The sequence below is a fragment of the Arvicanthis niloticus genome, chromosome 8 (genome assembly GCF_011762505.2).
Source record: "Arvicanthis niloticus isolate mArvNil1 chromosome 8, mArvNil1.pat.X, whole genome shotgun sequence".
NCBI classification, from domain to species: Eukaryota; Metazoa; Chordata; class Mammalia; order Rodentia; family Muridae; genus Arvicanthis; species Arvicanthis niloticus.
In genome coordinates, this window is record NC_047665.1 from 36,717,150 (window position 1) to 36,736,954 (window position 19,805).

General features: G+C 42.7%; 1 protein-coding gene across 3 annotated transcripts; it reads left to right on the forward strand.

The window, feature by feature from the left end:
* Nucleotides 1-543: 543 nt before the first annotated feature.
* Nucleotides 544-17,637, forward strand: Nrsn1 (neurensin 1). Of its 3 annotated transcripts, XM_076939224.1 has the most exons (5): nucleotides 544-690; nucleotides 2,503-2,571; nucleotides 3,556-3,609; nucleotides 8,289-8,488; nucleotides 17,144-17,637. In XM_076939224.1, exons 4-5 carry the CDS (start codon nucleotides 8,297-8,299, stop codon nucleotides 17,540-17,542), a joined length of 591 nt encoding a protein of 196 aa, XP_076795339.1. In that variant the 5' UTR covers nucleotides 544-690; nucleotides 2,503-2,571; nucleotides 3,556-3,609; nucleotides 8,289-8,296; the 3' UTR covers nucleotides 17,543-17,637. The 3 variants fall into 3 exon arrangements, with proteins under 3 accessions (XP_076795339.1, XP_034365462.1, XP_076795338.1); XM_034509571.2 differs by lacking the exon at nucleotides 3,556-3,609 and having other exon boundaries at nucleotides 17,144-17,636; XM_076939223.1 differs by lacking the exons at nucleotides 544-690; nucleotides 3,556-3,609 and adding an exon at nucleotides 1,471-1,494 and having other exon boundaries at nucleotides 17,144-17,636.
* The last annotated feature ends 2,168 nt before the right edge of the window (nucleotides 17,638-19,805 follow it).

Consider the following 19,805-nt stretch of genomic DNA (forward strand, 5'->3'; position numbering starts at 1 on the left):
CTCTGCCTCCCAAATGCTGGGATAAAGGTGAGCACTACCATCTCTTGCTGTTCATTTTTTTTTAAATCTATTTTAAAACGACAAAAACAGATTTGGTGGTGCAGTCATCCCAGCTACTTGGGAGGTTAAAGTGGATGGTCAAAAGTCAAAAGTTCAAGGCCCGCCGGGGCTTGAGAGAGTTTAAAACCAGCCTGTACAACTTTTGAGACCGTGTCTCAAAGAAAAATAGAAAGAGGGTTGGCCGTATGGCTCAGGAGTAGAGCGCTAGCTCATGGCCCAGAGTTCAATCCCTTGTCCTTGGGAGGGAGAAAAGGCCCTTTGAGACAGAATACAGCCAGAGCCAAAGAAAGCAGGAGGAAAAGGTAAACAGTGAGCCAGCAGGCGCCCAGCAAGGCCAGGGTGGGGACAAGTAGCTACCACAGGAAGGGGCGGTGCTCCAGGTTGGCCCTTCCCACAGTCTCCAGCCTGCGCTGCGCGGACACGGCCCCTACTCACGGCCGCGCGCGTCTGGGCTGCGCGGGCACGTGAGCCGCTGGCTGTCAATCACGCGCAGCTGAGCTTGGAGAGGCGGGAGTGGCGACAGCGGCGGCGGCGGCGGCGGCGGTGGTGGCGGTGGTGATGGGACCCCAGCGAGAGATCTGCGGCTAGGTTGGCTGCACTTGCTCCACGGGTCGGGGATTGGAGGGACAGGTAAGGCAGAGAGAGGGTTTAGGGCTGAGGGCTGTTCTGGGGGCTACCTCTTCACCTCATCCTCCTCTGGTCCTCTTTTCTCCCGCCCTCCTCACACACAAATCTCTATCAATCAATTTCTCTCCTTCCACTCCACTTCCTCCACCCCAGATTCTCCTCTTCTCCCTCCTTATTCACACACACATACAGAGAGAGAGAGAGAGAGAGAGAGAGAGAGAGAGAGAGAGAGAGAGAGAGAGAGAGAGAGAGAGATTAAAATACACAAAAATGTGGCAATTTGAAGCAACCAACTTCATGCTTTGGGGGATTGTGGTCTATGTTATGTAAGAATTTGGGTGTTGTACAGCTAAAAACTTAAGAGTTTCCTTCCTTTAAGACAAGAAAAGTTGTATTTTCAGTAAGGAACAGATGTATTTAGAGTTTGCAAGGCTTTTTAGAATTCTTTTCCACGCTGACTTGACCTGTTCTTTACCGAAATCACCACTATCAGCCCTCCTTAGCCATGTCTAAAGCTGTTTTGATATGACCTTAGAGCCTACTTCTTTTTGTTGTTGGATAGGGACACCAGGGTGGAGGTCAGACCAAGGCTGGCGACCTCACAAACCAGCTGGAGTTGGAACAGCTACTAGACTTAATTGGTTCCTGGCTCTGTGGCGCCAATGTTTTCAGGACCTTGGAGAGCTCCCAGGGCTCCAGACAAGCCAGTACTTTGGTAGAGGACCAAAACCATCAGTTTCTTCAGACACAACAAGTAAAGGAAAAGACACTGCTGAGAGGGAAAGACAGAGACAGAAACCAGAAAAGGTAAAGAGGGAAATCTGGGAGACAGAAGAGAGTAGTGAGCTTTTAACTGGCTTCTTTTGTTTTGTTAATTCAATTCCCAGATTATAATGCTGGCTCATATACCACCCAAACTTCAGGAGCAAGGAAATGGGTCTTGAAGATGGTACAGCTATTTATTCTTCATTACAGACTTATAGAAATACTGAAGACAGTTTGTTATGTCTGGCTTACCCTTCTCCCCTCTAACCTTTGGTTTCTCCTACAAATGCAATGGGCATCTGTTCAACAGGATTTTTAATGGCCTTTTCGATGATCTGGCCCTCTGTTTTTTGTTTGTTTGTTTGCTTGCTTGCTTGCTTGTTTTGTTTCACAAGACTAAAGTAATGCAGGAAACCAATGCTCAGTAGCCAGCAGCAGTCTCTTAATTGAATTTTGTGCAGGCACCTGCTTCTCTTGAGCAGCTGGAGAATAAACTGGAGATCATGATAGGAAGAGAACAGATGTGGAAGTTAAACTAAACACAATGAGTAAATTGTCCAAAGAGATTTGCTGAGGGTGTGATGCATGTGAGCTTATCGGAAGACACAGGGATTGGAAAGCTCATTTGGTTTGCAGAGCGGTTATAAGATGTCTAGGAAACAAGATATCATCTTTCACATGGAATGTGTGTGATATAAGCAGGGCAGGCAAGTTAGTGTTGTCAACTTCATAGAAAACAATGGTGCCAAGATAAAAGCAGCACTTGTATGGTGTACCGGGGCTCACTAAGTCCTTAGGTTTATGTCACTTCAGTCAGGCCAAAAATTATCACAAGAAGACATTAGAAAGTTTTAAAACATAAGTTAGACCTCTGAGTTTGTTTTTGTTTGCTTTCTTTCTTTGGTTTTGTTCTTTGTTTTTGTTTTAAGAAAAGCCGTCACTGCTCTTTCACAAGAAGATCTTGGTCAAAGGTTTTGTGAGTGGCTTGTAAATTTTTTATTTTGCTCTGGGTCATATCTGCAGAATTATTGTTGTCTTTTTCTTAAATAGAATTGAAGAATGAGCTTCTAAAAGAAAGATCAGAGAATAAACAGGCAGAGGACAAGGAGAACATTGAAGGTAAGAGTCAGCTTTTGTCATCTGTGAATGCAGATAAGGAAGAGTTTTAAAAGAGAAGAATGCTTATTTTGGTTCTGAATTTTGCATGACTTATTAATATAGGTAGATAGATAGATAGATAGATAGATAGATAGACAGATGACAGGTAGAAAATAAAGAAAAAGATGGTAGGTTGATAACAGATAATAGAAAGAAAGATAGATGATGATAGAGCAATGATATAGATAAGTAGACAAATGATGTATAGATAGATAGAAGATAATAGCTTATATGGATGAGTAGAAAAATTGATAGAGGATAATCAGTGGCTAGATGCACTATAGATAGAAAATGCCAGATAGATGTATAGGTAAGAGATGTGTGGATAAGTAGAGATAGATAACCATCACTTGAAAGATTCAGACAACTGATAATGAGTAAACTAATTATATACTATTATTCCTATTTTCTAAATTATTAAAGTGACTGTGAATGCACTGGCAGAGAGAGTATTAAAAAAGACCTCATTCTACAAAGCCTCTATCTCTATAATTATTCCAAAAAGACAAAATATCTGTTGGTAGAAAATATCCTTTGGTAGAAACACATTTCAAGTTTTATGATCATGCTGTAACCCAAAAATGCTCAATTTCAAAGTGCCAAGGCTCTTAGCAGGCTTTCATGCCTTCCTGTGTGCACTGTGAATCTCATAGAGTCTTTTAAGGGATGTGACCTTTTGGGTTTGGTTCTGGTTAAATGGTCTCAATGGACTGTGTCTATACCTTGTACCTTGTAGCACCAGCCCTGTGGAAAGTGACTCTAATGGGAATGTCACTCTCATTAGCTCAGAATTATTTTGAAGGAGAGAAAGAAGTCTGAAAATTTGAGAGTTATTTCAAAGTGAATAAAGAGAACAGGGCCTGGCCCACAAGTGACTCACACATAGAGCCATGGGAAAACACTCATCCACTTTGTGCCTCAATTTGCTGCTTCCCTTCTCTCAAGGAGACCATGAAGATAAACAGTGTGATGCCTGTGATGTCCTCAGAGTTGCAGGAGGTATAAAGACTTATTTCTATTTCTTTGACTGTGAGCACTTTTAAAATAAAATGAAAATAACTGCATATATTAGCCCAAAATTAAAATTCTCAACAATTGATACCACAGTGCATTGATGCATTACTCACAGCACTGCCCATGGGGATCTGTCTGTCTAGCCAGGGGGTGGGGTCAGTTTCAGTATTTGTCCTCTCATCTACTGTAAATGTTCCACATGAAGGCTATTTTGTTGAAGAGAAGTAATAGGAAGAAAAAAGCTGTGGATAGTCCCCATTTGTCAATCTACACGTTCCCTCAGGGAGAATACAAACAAATCCCTCTTCACAGGTGAGCAAATAGGTTCACACAGATGGCATCTTGTCTGGATTCTGTCATGATTCCAGACTGGAGGTATAAAGTAGTTGGTAAAATGTTTGCCTCCTATGCACAGGGCCCTGGTCCAATACCCAGCCCTGCACAAACCAGGCATGACGGTGCAGGTCAGCACTCCTAATGTGGAAGCAAGAGGTTCAGAAGTTCAGGGCTAGTCTCAGGTACACAGACAGTTAATTCAATGTCAACCTGGAGATCTTGCTGCCCCCAAACTCCCAAAGAGAATACAAGAGCATCCGCTTGAATATTTACAAGTTATATATCAATAGTATGTCATTTAAATATAATTCTAAAAAGCTTCTTAATCTGCTTTTATGCCTGTACCTCTAAAGCTTTCTCTAAATAACAGAGCCCCCTTAGGTCTGTCTCTTAATAATAGCCACAAATAACATTGATGCTACTGTTTTATGACTTCTGAAATACAGATATTTAATACAAGGTAACAAAGCCTTGCTCAATAAGGGAATACTTATTCAAAGGCCTTTGTCCAGCTTTGTGTTCCTGTCTCTGTCCTAGTTTATTGCATATCATTTAGTAATTAACTAGCTTTAAAATCACTTTATGACATGACTTCATGTATCCTTTGTCTAACAACACTGGTGTCGGTCAACAGATTCCAAATAATTATAACATTCTTTGTATGGAGACAGCTAGTTTCTGACTTACTAACTTCTCTTTGAGTTATATAACTCTGTTGAGGTTCTTAGACCCCCCCACACCCTCCATCTACAATGGTAAATTTTTAAAACCCATTTACAAAGTCATTCTCTTCCAGACATCAGTCCTATCTGTTGTATCTTGAGGAAGGTATGTGAATTTTCTCAGACACCTCCTGCCATGCAGGTGCTACTATTGAAGACAACATGTATGATACTGAAGTGGTGTGTTTAACAAGCAGTCTGTAAGCACGCAGCCTGTTTAATTCAAGTAGAAAACCTAGGTAGCAGCTTATATTCACATCAAGCTAAACTTCATACACACTGGAATTAAGGACGTGTCTGGGACTGACAGTCCACGAGGAGGTAGAGAATCATAAGCTCAAGTGTATACCCAACAAAAAGTAAATGGCTCACTCTGAAGATGTGTAACCAAACTTCCTAGAGAAACACATCTGGAAGAAATAAAATCTTAGTCCAGTCCAACCTTCTTATTGCAAGGATGATGAAACCACATCCCTGAGAAGTTAATAAGTTTGTAAGTGATGTCATGACCAGAAACAAGTGCCTGAGTCCATTCTCTGCTCTATGCAGCTCACATGACACAGGCTATGTTCTTCTTGTTCATGCCTTGTGCTCTTGGAAGATGAAGTGAGGGTCAGCAAGATTCTTCTTTGGGAGTGCATCCAGCATCACTAATGGTCCATTTTGAAGTGGAATGTATGCTCAGGATCAAAATGTTTGCTTCAGGGCACTTTCTTCTGCTGCTTTTTTGTTTTTCTCTCTCAAATTGGCGTTTTGTTCTGTTTTGTTATCTTTAAAGTTTAATTAAAGAGTATCACAAGGTATGCTGGAAGTGAGCTGGGTAGAGAATGAATACAGTGAGGTTCAGGGATCTGCTGAGCATCAGAGCTGAGTCCCAAGCGTGGGAACTCCAGCATCCAAGTAAAGTAGCTCCTCTTGTTGCTATAAAGGACATTTTCATTCCTCCTATAGCCTTTATCTTTCTTCATGTTAAAAACTCTGGTGTTCTGCAAGAGACGTGTAGATTATATAAACCATCTAGGTGAGTTGATTCTGACTACACAAGCCTATGATTCAGACCAAGCTCCTGCACACTGTAGTAACTGTCATCTTTTGTCTTCTCCCTGACTCACAGTGTAACCTTTAGCAAGATTATTTTTCTATACCTCAGTTTCCTCAATGACAAAGCAGAGTTAGTAATACCAACCCAATTTCCAGTTGACTAAAAAAAAAAATATTTTATTAGAATGTCTTCAAAGAAGGCAACTCTAAAATTATCCTACTTATGTGTCACTGGTAATAGGCTTTTATTAATCAGATTCATTGTATAAGCATTACATAGAAGGTACTGAAGAGGTCATCCTAGCACTTAAGATACAAGGTTAGGTACCAATCTTTTGATCCATCAGGCTTTGCTGCAAGCAAACAAAATGCTTTCTAAAGCCTCGACTAGTTGTGAAGTCAAACCCCTCTGAATGTCTAAAAGTTCCCTTTGAAGTGCTTACCTTTCTTTACCTCTCCTGACATGCTCTCCAGGATGAGTTTTTTTTAGAGGTAGTTGTTAGTGAACCAAGAAAGTGCACAGGTGCCAAGTGCAATGCTGGCCAGCGTACAGAAAGATGAGGCAAGTTCCCATCTGCAGTGCCATTCTTCTGCACCAAGAGCATACTTTCTCAATTTTGATTACATTTTCTAACCAAATTCACCTGTGGCTGGGGTACTTATAAAGTAATGCTCTTTTGAGTTTCCTTGTTCCCATAGGACTATTCTCACCTTTCACCATCATCTGTCTGTATTGGTTACTTTATGAGTTGCTGGGACAAGACACTGACAAAGGCAACCTATGCAAGTAAGGGCTTATTTTGGCTCACTGTTCTAGGCCATAGCACATCATGGCAGCAAGAACTTGAGGCAGCTGGTCACATTACATCCATGTTCAGGAAGGACAGATAAATGCCAGTGCTCAATTCATTATTCAGTCCATGTCTTCAGGATTAGTGCTAACTGCTTTTAGAGAAATTCTTCCCACTTCAGTGAACTTAATCTGGAAAACCTTTCACAGGCATTCCCAGGAGTTTGTTCCTTTGGTGATTCTAAATTCTTTGAAGTTGGCAATCAAGATAACCATCACATTATCCAACCAAACTGAGTAACCACAAAGAAATCTGTCAGAACTGTAAAGAACAGTTTTGTCCTATGGACATTACTGGCTGGTTCCTTGGTAAGCAAGCAGAACATTTAATGCCTCTTTCTTGGCCTAGATTATAGCACAGTCCAAGACTTTTCTGGAAAAAAAATATCTTTCTAGTGAGAAAATAGCTTTGGGCCTCACTTTGTCATATACAGTCTATGTTCAAACAAGGAAAATGATCTACAAGAAACTGAAAAATACCAAATATTTCCTGCTTCTAACTATCTGCTTATACAGAGATCAGAAAAGTCAAAGAACATAGAACTGAGAAATCTCTCACTCACCAAAACTATAACCCCTCAGTAATTCCTTACTAAAAAGAATAAACAAAAACATTGGGCTTAGTGGTTAAGAGTACCGGCTACTCTTCTAGAGGACTGCAGTTCAGTTCCCAGCACCCACATGGTGGCTCACAACCACCTATAGCTCCAGCTCCAGGGGATCCAGCATCCTCTTCTGGCCTTAGCAGGTCCTAGGCATGCAAGCACTTAAGATGTGCAGAAAAACAAAACAAAACAAAAAACCACCCAAACACATTAAATAAAGTTTTACTTAAAAATAACATAAATTATTAATCACGTCCTTTTAAACTGTTCTCTCCAAGAGTAACAGTTGAAACCAATCAATCTTAAATTTCCATCTTACAAAGGTAGTTCCCGAGGCAGCTCAGCTTTATTTACTTTTCCTAAGTCTTATTTATACTAGACACTTGGAAGGAAACAGTAAAAAGGGTCTATTGTCTGCATTAAATGTTCACACCCACGAGGACAGACATATCCACAAATAACTACAGAAATACATGGTGCTGAACCTAGTGAGGTATAAATTAATGGCCCAGTCACTTGTGGTTAACAAAGCATGTAAGTTGCTCCACAGCTTTCTAACAAGGTTTCCATATGGCTTAGCAATTAGTTAAAATATCAGAAGATGTTACATGAATTCTGGACACAAAACCAGAAAGCGCTAAGAGGATTATTGTATGCAGTCTAGAAAGGAATGTGGTTAAAAATCCAGGACAAGCAGAGACAAATTCTACCCATGGCCAGGGAGTGCCCATAAATTTCTTACATTAAAGGTCTGTTGTCAGGGCTCCTTTATTGCCACTTCTTATTTTATGTAATTTAAGTGACTGAAGCTGGTGTATCTCCTTTGTTTGTGGAGAACCAATTCTAACCATTGAACACTGGGGGTGATTTTACATTCAACAGAAGAGAAGGGTGGATGGTAAGGTAGGTGGATCTTTGAAGATGCTTGTTTGCTTTAAAAGAGAGAGAGAGAGAGAGAGAGAGAGAGAGAGAGAGAGAGAGAGAGAGAGAGAGAGAGAGAATTGTTTGAATAGGTTGGCCTGGAATTATTCTTGCATTTACTATGCCTTTTGATCCTGAGATCCAAGAACTAGCCCATGGGGCTGATCATTGTGGATGCTCTCTTTCCAGTTGGGAAGATGACTTCTTGCAGCAACACCTGTGGGTCCAGGCAAGCCCAGGCTGACACCGAGGGAGGGTACCAGCAGCGCTATGGAGTTCGGTCCTACCTGCATCAGTTTTATGAGGACTGCACTGCCTCTATCTGGGAGTATGAGGATGATTTCCAGATCCAGAGATCGCCTAACAGGTGGAGCTCAGTATTCTGGAAGGTGAGGAACCAGCAATTGAAAAAAAAATAAATATCAGATATGGAAAATACTGGAGCTACAGAGAACTGAGAGGTTCTCTGTGTGTGCCTCAATCTCACTGACATTGAACGCATTACTCTTCCCTTGAAAAGGAGATTATAAATTTGGGGTCAAAGAAAGCCCTTAAATACAACATAATTACTTGATGAGCTGGTTAAACAGGAGTAGGTTCTAAGGCCAGACAATTAGTAGTCTTGCTAGCCATTAACTTGCTACTTCAGTCATTAACAGTGAAGGACTCAGATACAGAGCACTGTGTTCTTACAGTCTGGATAGGTATCTGTTGTAGTTTAAATGCGTAAAGTCACTGTCGCCTGTGTTTGAACATTTGGTTCCCAGCCTCTGATACTGTTTGGGGTGATTGCAAACCGTTGAAGAGATGGGGATCTCATCTGGACGAAGTGGGTCCCTGGAGACTGGGCCTTGAGGTTTTTTCCCTATCCTGGCTTCTTACCTGTACTTTGCTCCCTGATTATCCAAAGGGAGCAAGTCCCTGCCACTAGAGTCAGGAGCCAAGCCTTCTCCAGCCATGGCAGATTGTATTCCCTCAAGTGCACCACAGAAACCCCGCCCCTTCACTTGCTTCTTTCAAGTGTCTTATCCACAGTGTGGAGAGAAGGAACTAACTCAGTATCAGTCAACCCCTTGTAACAATAACTAGAAAGAAACAATGGTGTTGAGCAAGCATTAATGCTGAAATATGGCCCTGAAGTCATAACACCAGCTCTGCCATCACCATATAGGGGACTGTGAGTCTCTCTGAAGTGCCTCATTAGAAAAATGCACGCCATGTCTCAAGAGATACTTAGCACTGACTCCATCTTTATAATGATTGGGATGAAGTGCTAGAAATGATAAACAGGAAATAAAAGATTCCCTCCCTCCCCCATGGACCGGAGGCAGCTAGTCCCAAGCATCCGCAGTCAGGAAGAAGAGAGAGATGAATGCTGGTGTGACCACATAACGGCCCTAACAGCATGTCAAGTGACAACAGTCATGCACATAAGAGGAAGACGGTGAGAAAGATTGAGGTGCAGAAATGTAGAAAGGTATGCAGAAGACATAAAATCAGAGCAAACACAGCTGGGCTGGTGGAGCAGACCATAATGTTTTCAGACTGAATGTCATTTGGCACTGGGAACATAGCAATCCCAAAACCCATGGGAAGAGGGAAGATGCCCAGTCTGGAAGCAGAGTTAGAATGGGGAATACAACAAATTTAGACAATAACAGCACAGATGGTTTCTATGGGGTCTTGTAGACCATGGTGAAGACATGGGCTTTTATCTCGAGAAACAGGGATATCCATCTGCAGAAGTCAGAGTAACTAATATTTTCACTGCCTTTCTGGCTACTGAGCAGAAAAAAAAAAAACACATCGGAGGGCAAACACAGCTGAATGAGTTCAGATATGGTTAAAGTAACAGTCGTAGTTTAGCTTAGGAAAGTGTCAATGATGGTTTAAAACAGTCCAGCATAGCAGAGATTTTGATGACCAGGCTGTCAAACTATGCTAATGAAAAGAAGCCATTAAGAAGGTCTTAGAGCTTCAACATGAGCTTGTGTCCTGGATGGTGCAGTGGCTGCTTAGGTGGAGACACCTAGCAGAGGCATGGGACAGGTGGAAACCATGAGTGTGGCTTTGGCTCACTGAAGGGAACTACTACACCCATAGAGCTAGACCTCGAGTGGCCATTTCAACCTACAGTCTCAGCTCATGTGTTTGAGGTCATTCACAGATAGAATGTACAGAAGGTCCCAGCCAGGACAACCTGAGCAAAGACAATGAGCATAGAGAGAAAAGGATACTGGAATGTGCCAGTGCTTAAGTGAAAATTTTACGGAAGGACACTGAGAAGATTCATCCTCAGAGGATGCCTGGGGGCTCCTCTATCTCCAAGATTCTGTGCTTATTCTGAAAGATCCCACCATTTTTACCCAGACATTGAGTTAAACTTAAGTGCATTGTTAATACTGTGTAGCAAGAGGCGGCTCTGCCTAGCGAGTGTGAGCATAGATTCCCGTCTCAAGCCATATGAATGCAAACCCATGCTGTTGAGTTGCATAGCTCTCCCACTTTGGGTAGCGACACTTCACCTCCCATGTAAATAATGTGAGACTCGAGACAGTATTTAGAAAGTGCTTAAGACAACAGCTGCTGTACCTTCAATAAGATTTGGCTGCATTAGCGGCCATCGCTTCATGCCAATTGGAATACTAAGTTGTGAAGTAGAAATAAAACTGGATATCTAGTGAATTACATACTAGGTAACATAGTTAGTGTGGATGACCCGAGGCTTGTGTTAATTCAAAATCATTCTGTTGTCACGGAATCTGTATTAGAGTTAGACAAGCCAGTATTCTTATTCTGTAAAAATCTCAGCTCAGATGAAGCCTTATTGGCCCAGATCAATGGAATACATACTTAGAATCAGGTATGCCTTGTATATAGGTGATTGCCTCCCTCCTCTCTGAGGTCTCTCCTTCCACTCTCTCCTTCTCACCTCCCCTCTGCCTTCTCTCTCTCTCTCTCTCTCTCTCTCTCTCTCTCTCTCTCTCTGTACAAATTAATGGAATGTGTCTATTTTGCCAATATCTTTCAATGCCACTGACATAAATAACACTTGGGCCCTTGTGTACATCCAAAGCATTGGTGTGCGACTTGGAGGACTCCAATTCCATTAAACAATATACAACTGCGAATTGAAAATAAAGAACTCACAGTAAATGACCAGCTCCATTAAAAAATGTCAATATTTTACCATTCTATCTTACACAAGTAAAGCCCAAATATTTGTTCCCTGTTGTGTTAGGCCTGTGTTAGAGAAACAGACTGAAGTTTCTCTACAGCTGCACACAGAAGCCTAGTGCCAGGCTGCATAGCCTAAGGAGTCTGTCTTGGTGACATTAGCTCTACCCCTGGCCATTCTGGGGAACTTCCAAAGCAGGCTGAGTGGAACTGTTCTCTGGAAGAACTTTGTAATAATACAGAAAAGGCCCCCATTGCACACATGGCCCAGTAAGACCTTCTTTAATGGTTTTTCTTGGTTTTCAACGTGCAACAATAGGTGGTTCAAGTTGCTTGCAACATCTTTCCCTCCGCTGTGGAAATATAAAAGTGGAGCCACTCTGTCCCTTGGGGCTGTGCTCACAGTCCCTTGTTAGCTAGCACTCCACCCTTGAGCTCCTGAGCAGTGAGCAGACTGGACAGGCTTAATGAGAACAGAGATCACAATCACATGGGCCTGAGTTCAAATCTGTACTCTGCCCTCCCGGGTCATCTATATGTGGCACTTATCTCAGTGCTATCCTTTCACTCCACAAAAGCTTATTTGTCCACCACACATCCAAAGCACTACTGTGTGATTTGGGAATTGCAAAGTCATTAAACACTATACAACAGTGGATTGAAAATAAAGAACTCACAATCAATGACAACTCCATTGGGATTTTAATATTTTCCCCTTTTATCTTACACATGTAATGTCCAGAATCTAGACCACCTGGTAAGTACAACAGACCAATAGCATCCATTCTTCCCTCTGAATAAGATATAGCAATTTACAGTTTAATGGAAGGAGCAGATAACTCAAGTTATTACAATCCAGTATGCTAACTGTTTTTATCAAAGTGGTTACAGTACATATTGAGAGCACAGAGTTTGGGAAGTGGGAGGAAGTGTTTATCCGGTGCAGTTTGGAGAAGTTGCTCCCAGTAGAGACTCCCTGCACATCTGCAGAAGCAGGGCATCCAGTATCATGATAAAAAGAAGTGCATTGCAAATTCCAAGGGTGGAAGATCACAGCAGACAGCAGAGACCCAGGCAGAGCAAGCAGTGGAGCAAGGGTGTTTGTGGGTTTGCAGAGGTCATGGGTGATCTGGAAATGTGTTCAGAGGCTCACCATCAGCCTTGGATGCAGTAGGAATTTCTCCATAGCCGCATAGCATACTGAGTATGATGAGGAAAAAAGATAGAATTTAGATTTGAGGAGTGCCTCATAATCTGCAGCAAACACATATTTCCAATGTAAATGATAGTCTTTGTGACTCAGGAGCTTTAATAATTAGCAGAATGCAGTTTTCAGGCATCACAGAAGACTAACATAGGATGTCAAGATCAGGAGTGACCCCCAAGGAGTGAGCATGGGAACTAAAATAATTATTGAATTTGGAAGCTATTACATTTGTCTGTGTGCTAGAGGGGTCAATCTCTGTGAAGTGCAAGGGCTGATGGGTAAGTTCATTAATCTGTTGTAGGGTCACTGTGCATACTGGGTGGAGTCAGGCCTGAAGAAGCAGCTAAACCAGTTTTACATCACCATCACAATTTCACTTGGTGGAGCTCAGAATCTAGGGGGTGGGGAGAGGTAGGTAACAATGAACAAGACCCTGCTGCTGTCATGAGCAGAGTCCCTCGCTCAGGACTCACAGAAAAAGCTACATTAGTCCTCAGAGATAGGGAAGGATCAAAATCCAGTTCTCACTCCCCATGAGCTTTGAATGCTCTCCATCACAGATGGCTCCTTCATGCCCAGCTCCAACCAGCCTTCTCCCCTACAGGCTGTTCCTCCATGCCTAGCTGCTTCTGGCCTCCAGTAGTCATTATTGCCTCCTCTGTGCCAAAGCAGCTGTGCTACAGAGGCTGGCTGCTGGCTCTGCCTTCTAGCTTGGCACACACTGTGAATTCAGACTTCACCAGCGCACTGGGAAACAAGGAAGGAAATGTTGGTCGAAAAAACAGCAATTTTTTTGACTGATTTTTCTGGAATCCAAGGTTGCCTCTCTAGCCAACACTCCTTTGCTATAGCAGGGAATGGGTTTTCACGCATGCTCTACATAGCTCAGGTAGACATAGGGAGTCACAGCCAAGACACTGGCCTTGCTGCTGCTGTGGAAGTTTACCAACACCTAGTGAGGTCCTTCAAACTTGCCACCAAGACTGGTCCCACCACCCCATAGCCTGAGGATGTTCTTGGGACCTAGATGGAACGTCTCTAGCAGCATTGCAACCCTCCCAGACACCTGACACTGAAAACTTCAGTGCTCTCTTAGAGCTCTTAATGAACCTTTTGTGGTTATGCTTTTTACTGATTTTTCTCTTAGACCTAAGACTGCTTCAACTCACAACTAGGTTTGGATACAGTTCACATGTTGCCTGACAGACTCATCCCCAAGTTTTAATTCCTTCCAATATTCCAACATAATATCAGGATCAGTCTACACAGTCCACCTGCCCTCCCCTTGGTGGTTTTCATGGGGCTGTAAGAAGCAGCTTCATCATGATTCATTCATTACTCCTCCATGCCTACGGTGGCAAGCTGTCTTCTGATGGCTTAACATGGTTGCAGTCCCTCTCTGGGGCACACTGTTTAGAGGTTCCATGACATTTGCATTGATTGCAGACACCCAATGATGATTGTCTCCTTCCTCTGAGACCCCAGTGGGAATAAGGGAGGAAATAGCCTCTGCCTGGTCAGTCAGTCTTCAGTTCTGACAATGATCAGAACTTCGTCCACATGGAAGCCATATTTGGCTGTTAGCTTGTGAGTGATATTCTAAGACTGGGTTTTGTCTTGTGTGCTGCTCGGCTAAGAAGGCTATGCTGAGGTCACTAGGGTCCACTTTCAGTAGGCTGGAGGCTGGAGTTTGCCAATCAAGAGTTTTTCTTTAGAGTCAGGCTGGAGTATGAACTCTGAAGAGACAAGACAGAAAAGGCAGGGCTCCTGCTTCCTGAGCTGTGCAGAAATTGTAAAACCAAGACTGATACAGCTTTGTCCCTCTTGGAATCAGAGCTTCAGTATCAGTTCTTAAGGAAGGAGGTAATTTAGTGACATGGGAAGCGAATCACCATGGATATTTAAGTTAATTTAGTTTATGCTTCCAGAATTTTCCAATGTGAGTCATTTTTGAAGAGTTATAAATAATGGGTAGTCTCTGAAGGTGAATTACTTACCATCATTTTTAGCAATTCAAAATATAATTTTACAATCCAATTTTTCCTCTGTCACTTGCATCTTACCGAGAATAGCTTCTCTGCTTGTATTTAGTCTCAACACTGGCTTATTTCATTTTTTAGTTTCTTCATTATATCCTATTAAAGGAAATGTGTCCGTATATGGTAGATAAAACTTTTTAGATATTAAAATAAATAATAGGCAGGAAATGTACAAAATAGTAATTGGCAGAGTATTACGGGCATAAGAAAAGCAGGGGCTCACACTGATCCAAATTGTATTGACTACAGAAGCTTGGAATGCACTTCTTCGACCCTACAGGCTGCAGCTTCTGACAATGACTATGAAAATTTCTACTTCTCTTAAGCAGCTGTATTAAACACACGGCATCTAGCATGGTGCCTGGGGCACACTGATGCTGAAGTCTTCGATCAGTGTACCGCCTCTAAAGTTCCACCCACTTTAAATTCCAAGATTAAGTAGGAGTATGTATTTGTTTATTTTTCTAGCCTTGTTACTCAAACGTAAAGCAATTAGGAATGGGAGGGAATGAAAAAAAAAAGACATTTTTAAAAATTGGTAGTTAATCTTTATTTCAATGTTAACTACTCTTTATTCCAAATGTTAAGTAACTGTTATAATGCTGTTAACCAAAGGGTTTTTTCCACATCATAATAGCTGCTCATCAGAGTTTGTTACTAGCCAAATGCAAAGTGCTTTTGAACAGTCATATTTAATCTTCACAATGTCATAATGTAGATATTACGATCATTTGTCATTTCTATAAGTAGGAAAAATGTTGATACAAATGTTTGAGTAACTTTGCTTCTATGATTCCAGTACAAGTTGCAGGATGCCAGCCTGAGGGGAGGCTACCTACCCTTCATGTGTGGGCTCATATCACCACATGCACATCCAGAATGACTGTAAAGGGGAAGAGGAGACTGTCAATAAGGGTTCTTTAAAGGACAGAACTGATTGTTATTTGGGTGGCTTACAGGCCACCCAAATCAGGATAGTCTAAGCATGGCTGTCTCCTAACCAAAAGGCTAAAGATTCAGTAGTTGTTCAGTCCATGAGGCTGGGTGTCTCAGCAGTCTCAGTCTGATGCTGGAGTCCCTGGAGAATTCCTAGAGAGCTGCTGGCGTTTGGTCTACATTGGAATCCAACACAAACAAGTTCTGACAACAGTGAATGAATGCCTCAGCAATAGAATGCGTGAACTTGCCAGCAAGCGAGAGAGCAAGTGGGCAACAAAGGGAGTGCTTCCTCCATCTTCATCCTTTCGAGTGGGTTGACTCCAGGAAGTGAGGCCCAGATTTAGGATGGCTCCTCCCACCTTAAATGATCCATCCCATCAAGAGCATCCCTCACAGGCTTGCCCAGATGCTGGAGTTTCAGCTGATTCCAGATGTAGTCAGGTTGACAACCAAGCGTAACTGTCACATCCACTGAACACCCTTCCTCTGCATCCTGCTGAGATGTGAGCAAGCCGTGGCTTTATGCTTTCATAGCCATGGAGTTGTCCCAGACATGCCTTCCCCACTATGCTGAGCCATATCCACTTGAGCCCAAACAAATCCTTCCTCTCATAAGTTTCTTTTGCCAGGCATTTGGTTACATAAATGAAAACCTAACACAGCTGTACTGCATTTAAGGAGATCTTGACTTGAGGCAGTTTATCTTCCATGTGTTGCTCTAACATGTTGGCATCTGGACAAATTCTACTCACTTAACTACACATTGAAAGAAACAGAGCATTGGTCTGGGGTCATCTGTGTGACTTCCAGCCCCTGTCTCTGTGGTGGGTCTTGTTTTAGCCAATGACTGACCCTCTGGAGGCCCCGCATTTTTAATTGCTGGCTATGGATCCTTTCCTGCTTACTTTCAGAAGGCATCAGCATCCATAAGGATTGTCAGAGTTCTCAGGCCCCAGATACCAGGACCACATCTGTCTGCCAAGGATGCTAGGTTTGTTACATATGGCAGTGAAAATAGTGATATCACAGGGGCACAGAATGAGAGAGTGAGAAAGAATGAATGATAGGATGTAGCTTTGGCTAGGAGACTCTGGGAGGAACTAAAAGAGCAACTGGAAGGCAGAGGAGAGCCATGGTAGAAAAAAAGAATAACAGATAGGCCTATTGGCTGGGAAGAATAGCCTACAGGGTGACCCTGTTTTGTAAAAGCTATGACCCAATCATGAAATGGCTGGTCTTGTCTTCTTCCATCATGGCCATAGGTTGAGCTTGTCTGAGTTGACACTCTATGAGATGTTTTGTGCGTGACATAACATACTGTAAGATGGCAGTCTCTGGTGAGATCAAGGTTTTCACAGGACAGAGTCAGGCCAGCTCTGGGCATCAGGGAAGTTTCTCTCTTCCTCAGCACCAAGTGAGGCATGTGAACAAAGGCAGGTTCCTTCAGCTTATACAAGTAGAAAGCTATAAGGGGTTGGTCTAGGTGCTGCTTGTATTCAAAAGCTAAATTCCATACCCCAAGATCTGGTTGCTCCAGCAGTCTAGATTAGATATAAAATTAAGTTGGGTTTTCATGCAGATCAAAGGTGGCTGGGAATAGCTTGAACTCTGGAGAAATGGGAGGGGAAGCAAAAGGGTTCATCTGCTCACTTTCTCCTGCCTCTATCCTCATCTCTCTCTAGGTCGGACTCATCTCTGGCACTGTCTTTGTGATTCTCGGACTAACTGTCCTGGCAGTGGGCTTCCTTGTGCCCCCCAAAATCGAAGCTTTTGGTGAAGATGATTTCATGATGGTGGACACACATGCTGTGCAGTACAATGGCGCTCTGGACACATGCAAGCTAGCGGGGGCTGTGCTCTTCTGCATCGGGGGCACATCCATGGCAGGGTGCCTACTGATGTCTGTGTTTGCCAAGAGCTATTCTAGAGAAGAAAAGTTCCTTCAACAGAAGTTTAAAGAGCGAATCGCAGACATTAAAGCCCATACCCAACCCATCACTAAAACTCCAGGCCCGGGGGACACCAAGATCCCTGTCACTTTGTCCAGAGTTCAGAATGTGCAGCCTCTATCAGCCACTTGAAACATTTGCCACCTCAGGCCTCCCCTCTCTGATTCACATGCATCATCGTTAAAAAAAAAAAAAAAAAAAAAAAAGATAGCCAGTCAGTTTTTGAGATAACATGCATTTGGCAGTGACCTACCCCTAGAGCTATGTGGGGCTGGACAGGGTGTCATGCAGGCTTACATGCAGTTCAGGTGACAGTGGATGTTATGTGTCAGTCCATGCCCGCTTCTGGTGGGTTCCACCAGCCCCTCTTGAACTAGTCTCTCTGGTGTGTCAACATTGTGTTATTTTCTGTGTTATTTGAAAGCACGGAGCAGTATAGACCAGCCTACCAATCGTCAACATGACCCATTCCATTGTCTAATAAGCTTTTCCGATCCTTCCGTGTGGTGCTGTCTTCGATGCCTATCTCTGTATATGATACCATCACGTGTTCCTAGAGTTGTGGTTTCCTGATTTTGATCCAGATATTAGACTTTTAACTCTATCTTAGCATAAAAATCCTAAGAGTGAACAGGAATTTATCAGTGTCCCGTGTAAATCATTTTGTTTCCTCCACACATTGTTTTTTTTTTTCACTCAAGTAAAATTGACAGTTTTTAAATCTTGATAAAAGCAACATCAACAATGATACCAGAAGTATGTATTTACACAGCATCTGAAAATAGTTAAACACTGGAAAACTTGCGTTCCTGCCATTAACTTTGCAGTGTAAAAATTGTTCCCTGGGTCTCAGTTTCCCCTCCTGTGTATGAGAGTTTCAGAACCTTTCCTGCTCAAGTATCCAAATTTATTTTCATGTGTCACTGAGTCTCTTTCCTGAGGATCTTGTGATGGTCTCCCGTTGCAGTATTGTCAGAACTGGACTCCTGGAGTCTTCAACTCTGCATATCTTACAGCATTTACCGAAATACCTAACCAAGCAGGCTGGATGATATGTGTTTCTAGAGAGATTAGTATGCTATTCTCAAGTAAGAAGCCCCAGGTTGGTGTTAAGCTTAAAAAGCATTTTAATCCTCAAACAGGAAAAACTGAGTCCCAGATCCCATTGTCCCCAGATCCCTTTGTCCCTTTGCATTTTTATTTAATCTGCAAATGTAGATTAGGCAGCAGAAAGGGCAAAGTCTGATTTTGGTGTTCCCTCAACTGTGCTTCTTAGAGTTCTTGTCTTTGTATGTGTACATAGTTTTCATTTCAATGGTAAATCACACATGTGAATGGGCCCGACCAGAACTGTACTGTCATCCCTCCAGTGTGGCTCTTTTCTATCCCAACATGTAATTTTCCATTCTGAGACTGAATAAGCTCTGATGTTTCCCTGACTAAATGGAAGAATAAATGAAGCAATTAGTGGTCTTTGTGTGTGGTGTTTATTTTGCACCCTGCAGCAGAACACACAGGGCAATCAGCATCCTCTGTGGGGATCATCCGCTAGGTTGTGGAGAAGCTGTTCTGGTTTCCTTTCCTTCTCTACCTTCCCAAGGAAATACCACTTTCATTTTATTCTCTGAAACCTTACACAAAGCCCCAAACATCTGTGTTGAGCATCTTACAGATGCTTGCTTCTATCTTGGTACCAATGAATCCTGGAGAATGAGGCTTGACTTTTTATTAGGGTCTGGAATGAAAACTAATAGTTGGTGGAGCTTGAAAATGTACAGGCTCAAGTGCAAAAGAAGTTCCATCTCTTACATAAAAACTTTGGGGGAGGGGAGCCACAATGAACAGACTAGAAGAACAGCCATCTCATACCCCTGCCTCTGCTCAGCTCCAGCTCTGTAGCAGTGGGTACCTATAAGCACACCCACAGCCTATCTAGCAGGCATTGAACATCACAGAGAAAAGACTGTAGCCAACTGGCAGTAGGAAGAACAGTGGCTATAGGGATCCCCTGACAGTGGGTAGGGATGCGAGCCACATCCTGTCAGTGAGTATAAACCAACAGACAGGATTGTCTTAAAGCTAGCCATGATTATAGGACTACATTGTGGAGAGGGTGGTCTGGGAGCCATGGTCAGGTTGAATTTACACTGCAGCATCCCTTTGACACACATTTCAGAAACTGTGGTACTTCCATGTATCTTCAGCTATAGAGGGAAGTGAGAGATGAGTGGCTGAGACTATGTCAAGGGCCTCAGAAATGACGTCTGGCCTGAATGTTATATGAGATGAGATCTCAGGGTTGACAGAGGCTTAGAGCATGTGGCTACATTAGCAGAATTCCTTGGGTTAACATTGACCTACTGACTAAGCCACCTCCATTGCTTGGGCTCCCCCT